Source organism: Sycon ciliatum, chromosome 2 (assembly GCF_964019385.1).
Source record: "Sycon ciliatum chromosome 2, ocSycCili1.1, whole genome shotgun sequence".
Taxonomy (NCBI): Eukaryota; Metazoa; Porifera; class Calcarea; order Leucosolenida; family Sycettidae; genus Sycon; species Sycon ciliatum.
In genome coordinates this window covers 35,416,551-35,423,081 of record NC_088644.1, presented here as the reverse complement: position 1 = coordinate 35,423,081, position 6,531 = coordinate 35,416,551, and the positions used below count along the sequence as shown (strand labels likewise).

At 45.6% G+C, this 6,531-nt stretch overlaps 1 protein-coding gene across 1 annotated transcript in view; it reads left to right on the top strand.

Annotated features, from left to right (window-relative positions):
• The first annotated feature begins 5,928 nt into the window (after positions 1–5,928).
• The window catches only part of LOC135809829 (centrosomal protein 20-like), a 10,073-nt gene continuing 9,470 nt past the window's right edge, over positions 5,929–6,531 (top strand). The window contains exon 1 of the mRNA XM_065323258.1: positions 5,929–6,069. Coding sequence (XP_065179330.1) covers positions 6,030–6,069 — 40 coding nt within the window. The 5' untranslated portion in view covers positions 5,929–6,029. The remainder of the gene's footprint in view (positions 6,070–6,531) is intronic.

The following is a 6,531-nucleotide window of genomic DNA, read 5'->3' as shown; positions in this document are numbered from 1 at the left end:
TGGATGAAAATCTCCCGGACACAGTAGGTACCAAGCTTCACTAGCAGATTATCGGCAGGGGTGCACGGCGAGCACCCGTACATCCCTCAAGCCACCAGAGCCGCAGTACTTGGAGACGATCCAGGTGCTTACCCGCCAACAATGCTGAGAAGGCAGTGGAGCCATACAGGAACTTATGATCGAGCATGCCCACAGACTTGAAATACAGGGTCCGGCGTTGAATACTGAGACAGCGACGTCTCCTCCACAGAACACCACTCAGCCCCACCATTGCATTATTTTCGTTTTTCATGATTTTTACAATTGTGTTAGAGCACACAGCACTCGATGCAACATTTACCAGTGACTAAATAACTCCGCGTCTCCGACCATAACTTAACTGCAGCGTTCCCATGAGCCTGTTGGATTTCCGTCAGCCTGTTGAGATTATCTTCATCTCGTCACATGTGAGCCTGTGTGTTTCATCCGTATCGTGGCACAAGTACACAGACACGATTTCCAACTCAGGCCGGTTCCGTTGCTCGAAGGGTTGGCGGTAAGAATTGCTACGCCGTCTGTGGCTGCATGGGAACTTGGCGAGTCGTCGTCTTTCTCCATAAATCCTGATCGTCACGCGAACAACAGCCACTATTGCCTTAAAACTACGACACAACAGTATCAAGCTCGCCCCAGCAGAAGGACACGAATGACGAGCGCTAAGACGGAGAAAGAGAGACAGGGTTAGCGAGAGCTGACTAGTGCAGGTACGCTGTCATCTCCTGAGGTGGTGGGCGAAGCAGCGAAGTGAAACGAAGGAAGATAGAACTTATTAGAAGGCATACGGAGGCACCAAAACCTATTGCCTGTCACATACTAAGCGCCATTTAGGGTTGACAGCTGTCAGCTGACAGCCTCAAAAATTTGAAAATCTGCTCAAAAAACTCTCGATCAGAACTCTGCGCACTCTCAAATGGAGCGCACAGTAAAAAACTCGGCGACGAAGAACGCTTCGTATCGACGCCCTGGACTGAATTCGGCACGTCCAACAAACGGAATAGTGTTCTCTGATATATTCTCTACGTGCTGGGTATGGTCGCGTTTAGTTGGAAGCTCAGTGCATCACCACTTTCGATTTTGAGACTTGGCCGATGGACTAATAGAATAGAGCTGGGGACCACACATGCCCACACCATTACACACACATACACCCACACTCTCTCCCTTTTCTCACATACACTCACACGCGCACACACACACACACACACACACTCATTCTCTAAATCTCTCTCTCTCACACACACGCACATATGTCATTCATTCTCTACATCACACACACACACACACCTGGCCTGGTGTACAGCTGCCGAATGCTTAGCCACGCCGCCCCGGAGACAGGGGGAGAGTAGAAGAGAGAGAGTTTGAGACACACACACACACACACACACATCCACACACACACACACACACACACACACACACACACACACACACCTGGCCTGGTGTACAGCTGCCAAATGCTTGGCCACGCCGCCCCCGAGACAGGGGGGAGGGGGGGAGTAGAAGAGAGAGTTTGAGACACACACACACACATCCACACACACACACACATCCACGCACGCACACACAAACACACACACACATTCTCTCTCTCACACACACACACATATTCTCTTTCTCACGCATGCACACACACACACACACACACACACTCACACATGCGCGCGCACACTTACTCACACACACACACACACACACACACAAATAGGCAGCGGGACTACCAGCTAGATTCACGTGACCTTGCGGACAAAGTTACGGAGGTAGAACTTGTTTTCACGACGACACTTGGACACAAGTACTTCTGTATTATTATTTTATCTCTTTTCAACCAATCTACAAGCCAAGAAGAGATGCGTAGACGGAAGAACCGTACTCTTGGTGATACTGATCGCAAACATGATTAATTCCTCCAGGCCATTGAGCACCCAATTCTAAACCTTATCTAAGCAAAGCAGCATGCCAGTTCAAGAACATCTCGTCAGACATACATATCGATACATGTCTGATGCACTCTCACTAACAAGCAGGCATAGCAGGCTACATTCGCACCAGCAATGAAAAGAAGTTGAAGTGAGTGAATATTTCTATAAAAATAATTGGAAGACAAATGAAGGTGTGGAGGATCGCCCAAAAACACTGACAAGGACACAGTAAACGGTACACAGTACTCGTATGCATGTACTTATACACGTCATAGCAGCACAACGAGAAAGACCATGATGCATAATGTTGCATCAATAAAATTTTACAGAGTTATTTTGGGAGTAGAAATGAAGATGTGTTCGAAGCAGTAAACTGCGCAAGCACTGCGTTGAGCCAGAATTATGAAATACAGTTTCCTGCAGTCAAAACAAGACACTCACACTTCTCTGGTCTAGTTCGCCATTCTTATCGATAAACATGACTTGATTTAATTTCTTACGATGGTCCTTGAGAATGGATCAAGGATGTCTTGAATAGATGTCTTCCTGAACGACTTCAACTGAGAGGCAGTTTCAGTTTCAACAAGCTGGACATTGTTTTTCTGTGGAGTCTTCCACAAGAAAGACAGAGCTACACACACGAAGGTGCTTGATGTACTCAGTACCTTCTTGGAAATGAACATATTTTCATTTCCATCTTCATTATATTTTCGTCTCTGCATCGTCGACGATGTCCACTTCTGACTCCGTAATCTTGTCACCCATCCTCTCCAAAAACACAAATCGAGTGCTGCTTGCATGCTGGATCAGTTGAAGTCAGTCTCTGCTCTAGCAAGATCGGCATGCAAAAATCACATGACTGAAAATATTCCGAAATAGCTTTTCTGAACGACGAAGTTTGTTCTTCAAATATGATGAATAGCACAACCTACTAGCCAGAACGTCCTCTCAAAAGAGATTCTATCTGAAGCCTGCAAGATTTTCGACCCCCCTTCGTTTTGGAGAGGAGCCCACACACACCAGACTCGAGCTACAAGTAAACTACGCGGAGATCGAGAGTTGATCGAAATCTTTCTTGCTCACTTCTGAAACCTACCTGTGAAGGAAAAAAGTATGCTGAACGCGTGAATGCCTACAGTTGAGTCGTAATATTTTGACGTGGATCCTGTGACCGTTCACAGAGAAAGTCGCGGCTGTCTCTGACTGGTCATCGGGATTCAAACTGGTGTGTGACTTTATGACTGCTCTTCGGGGATTTGTGACTGTTTGATTGGTCACGGGGATCGTGATCGGTCATCGAGACGTGACTGCTCACTGAGTCCTACATATACGATGCAACAAATTTCGTGATTTCGCCCAGATCCGCAATTTTCTGTAAATAATTCCGCGAATTCCTGGCAAGTTCTGCATCATTCCGCACTTTTCGTCGCATTTTTTGTTGTTTTCTGCCGCAATTTCTTGCGCAAGTTTTCGAGAGTTTTTTCCGCAAATTCCCGCAGGGACAGGCCAGATCTCACCACGGCGCTCTGCAGAGGTGATTTCTTCCCTCGTCGATTTCTTTCCTGCTTTTGTAGCGTTGGCACGCTAGTAACTCACACAGCTGCAGCGTGAATCACTTTCAATGTATTGGTCACGCGTGTTACACCGCACCCGTACCCCGCACTTGCAACTCTGTACCGTGCTTGCAGATCCATGACATGAATAGTAACTAGTCTCACTGCGTTCAATGTTTCATATTGACCTTAGAAATATTAGTCTAGACCTTTTGCTGCACTTTCAACCACCTCTCTTACGCCCATTGCCCACACTGCTATTCAGCTCCTTCTTCTGCATAGAATCAAATGGCACTCCTTGTGCAATGACTGTAGCCCACACAACATACTTTGACCTTTCTTCTTCTCTCTGCTGAGCCTTTGCCGTGACCATTGCTGTTGCAGCACGTATGCTGTCTGCCTATAAAAGCTGCTGTTCACAATTCTCTATACGCCAGTTAGAAACTACAGTTAGAAAGGCCAGTTAGAAAGGCCAGTTAGAGATACCAGTTAGAACCTTCTTTATGTCAGTTTAGAGTTAGAGTCAGAGTTAATGTTTACAATGTAGTCTTCCGTTTAGTTCAGTAAGAATAATTATTAACAGTGTGTTCACTGAGACCCGTCTGCATTTGCCTCAGAGAGGGACTGCGGCCCGTTACAGAATTGGTGCCAGTGGTGGGATTCGTTACACTTTTATACCTCGATATTTAGGTACTTGTTGCCCTTCTTCCCATGCTTCATCTTCCACTCTCCTCTCCCCCATTTCCCCATTTTTCTTGCGATATTTATGTGGGAGACTTCCGTGATAAGCATCCATTTGCTTTTGGAGAATCCTTTTAAATAAATACAATACAATACAAATACAACATCGGTCTTGACAACAGGGATCGCGGCTCATGAATAATCTTGCGCACTGTACAAATTATGTACATCGGTTAGCTGTACTGTTTTTTGTTGTTGCTGCAAACTGTTCTGTCCCCGGGGAAAATTGCGATTCCGCGGCCGCGTTTTTTTCCGCGTTTTTTGCGATTTTTTAAAAGATCGCGTTTTCCGCGATTTTCCCGCGTTTTTTGAACTTTTTTGTTGCACTACACGTACACACAGTGCACTGTTCGGTCAGCAACGTCTCATCGTGGCGGCTTTTTACTCAAATATGACGAGTGCTTACCAGGGACTTGTAACTGATTGATTTCACTACATGCTCACTGAAAAATGCCGCACATCAATATTGTTCACCGCATATTTACCGCACATTTACCGCAAATTCACCGCAAATTATGCCATATTATGCCGCGTTTTCCCCGCGTATTTTGCGATTTTTCCGCAATTTTCCCCGGGGACAGACTCTTGGAGAAATTCAAGAAGACTGTTGAAGAGTAGCCGAAGTATGAGTTGTGATTTGGCCATTCTCCGAGACAAGAAGAGTTCGACAAGTAGATTATGATCCTGGTGGTGGTCCGCTTTGAACTTCATCAGTTCTAACACCAATGCATTTGAAACGTTTCCGATCATGCTAGGCAGGGGCTTATCCTGCAATAGCTGCTCCTCCTTGAGTCCAAGACTCGACAAAACATCTTCACCGCCGGTCCCTTTGCTGGACGTACACTCATGATGGCGTTGTATCCAGCAATGGAGTACCTGTCGCGAAAAATACTACAAGTCTGGTGCGCGGCGTGATACGCCGATGAAACTTGGCAGCAAACTAAATTGGACGACGGGGAACACGATGGAACTAAAATCAAACCTGTATCGCTATCAGGCAGCGCAAGAGATGAAAAAGGCGACTGAACATACGCTAACTATGTTACTTGTCGGCGGCCATACTCCCAGCTCCGTAGGCGCAGCGCGCCCGCACAAACGCGGATACGAAAGTTCATCTTCTATTTTCGTGGCAATAGTACCTGGTCACGCCAAGCTTGTCACCAGGTCACTGACGTCTTCAGGTCACATTTTGAATATCCCGCGTGCCAAGTCCTGCACGCACTAGCCGCGACCGGCATTCTGCCGTACTGGCCTTTTTTTTTTAGTTTTGTGCCATCATTTCAGCTGGTTGCTAGGGAATCCAGCGACAAGCGTGGAGGTCACGTGGCACAGCACTCTGCATCTGATCGACAGGCTGGTAGACCTACATGGTGGTGAATCTTCTTGCGTAGATCATGGTAGATCTACATGTACATGGTAGATGCATCATGCATGCGTAGATAATACATTTTTTGTAATAATATTACAATTAATATTATTTTCTGCCTCCGGGCCGCGCCGTCCTACTTTCAAATCATAATAAAAAATATTAATTTTCTGTCACATATACATGCACAGTGCAGTCACTGTGCACGTGGAAAACATTTACATGATTTTGTTTCTCGGTGCGCGTATACGCGCTGCATGCATGCAGCGTGCAATCAAATTCTTTTCAGTTTTCTTGACAGGGTCAACTACTTCATTCTCGATGGTGCAGGTTATTCGTATTGGTATGCAACCCATAAATTAATAATAATGTGTTATTAGGCCACTCATCCAGTGGATTTAGACGGACGGTATGGCCGAGTCTAGCGCTCAAGAGGCGGACTTGAAATCAGGTAACCAGTACTACTACAGTCGACCTACCCTAATAACGATATTTTCGTCTGACCAAGAAATATTGTTATATTATAGGGTAATATTGTTATAGGGGTAACTGTCTCATTTCATACACATACGTCGTAATGCATGAATTTAGTTCATTTTTTACACTCTTCATAGCGTCAAAAACGTATGTACATGCACATTACGTACACAGCAAGGTGCCCACTGGTGCCCCCATTGCATTTCGTCATGTCCCAGCGACTTATCAAGTGAAGCTTGCCCTACATTGACAGTGGACTCTACATATCCCCTGCTGGATATTGTTATAGGGGTAATATCGTTATAGCAATATTGTTATAAGGGTAAGGCGTTGTATACAAAAGTCAATGGAGTGATTTGGTTTGGCAGAAAAATATCGTTATAAGGGCAATATCGTTATGGAGGTTATCGTTATAAGGGTAGGTCGACTGTACATG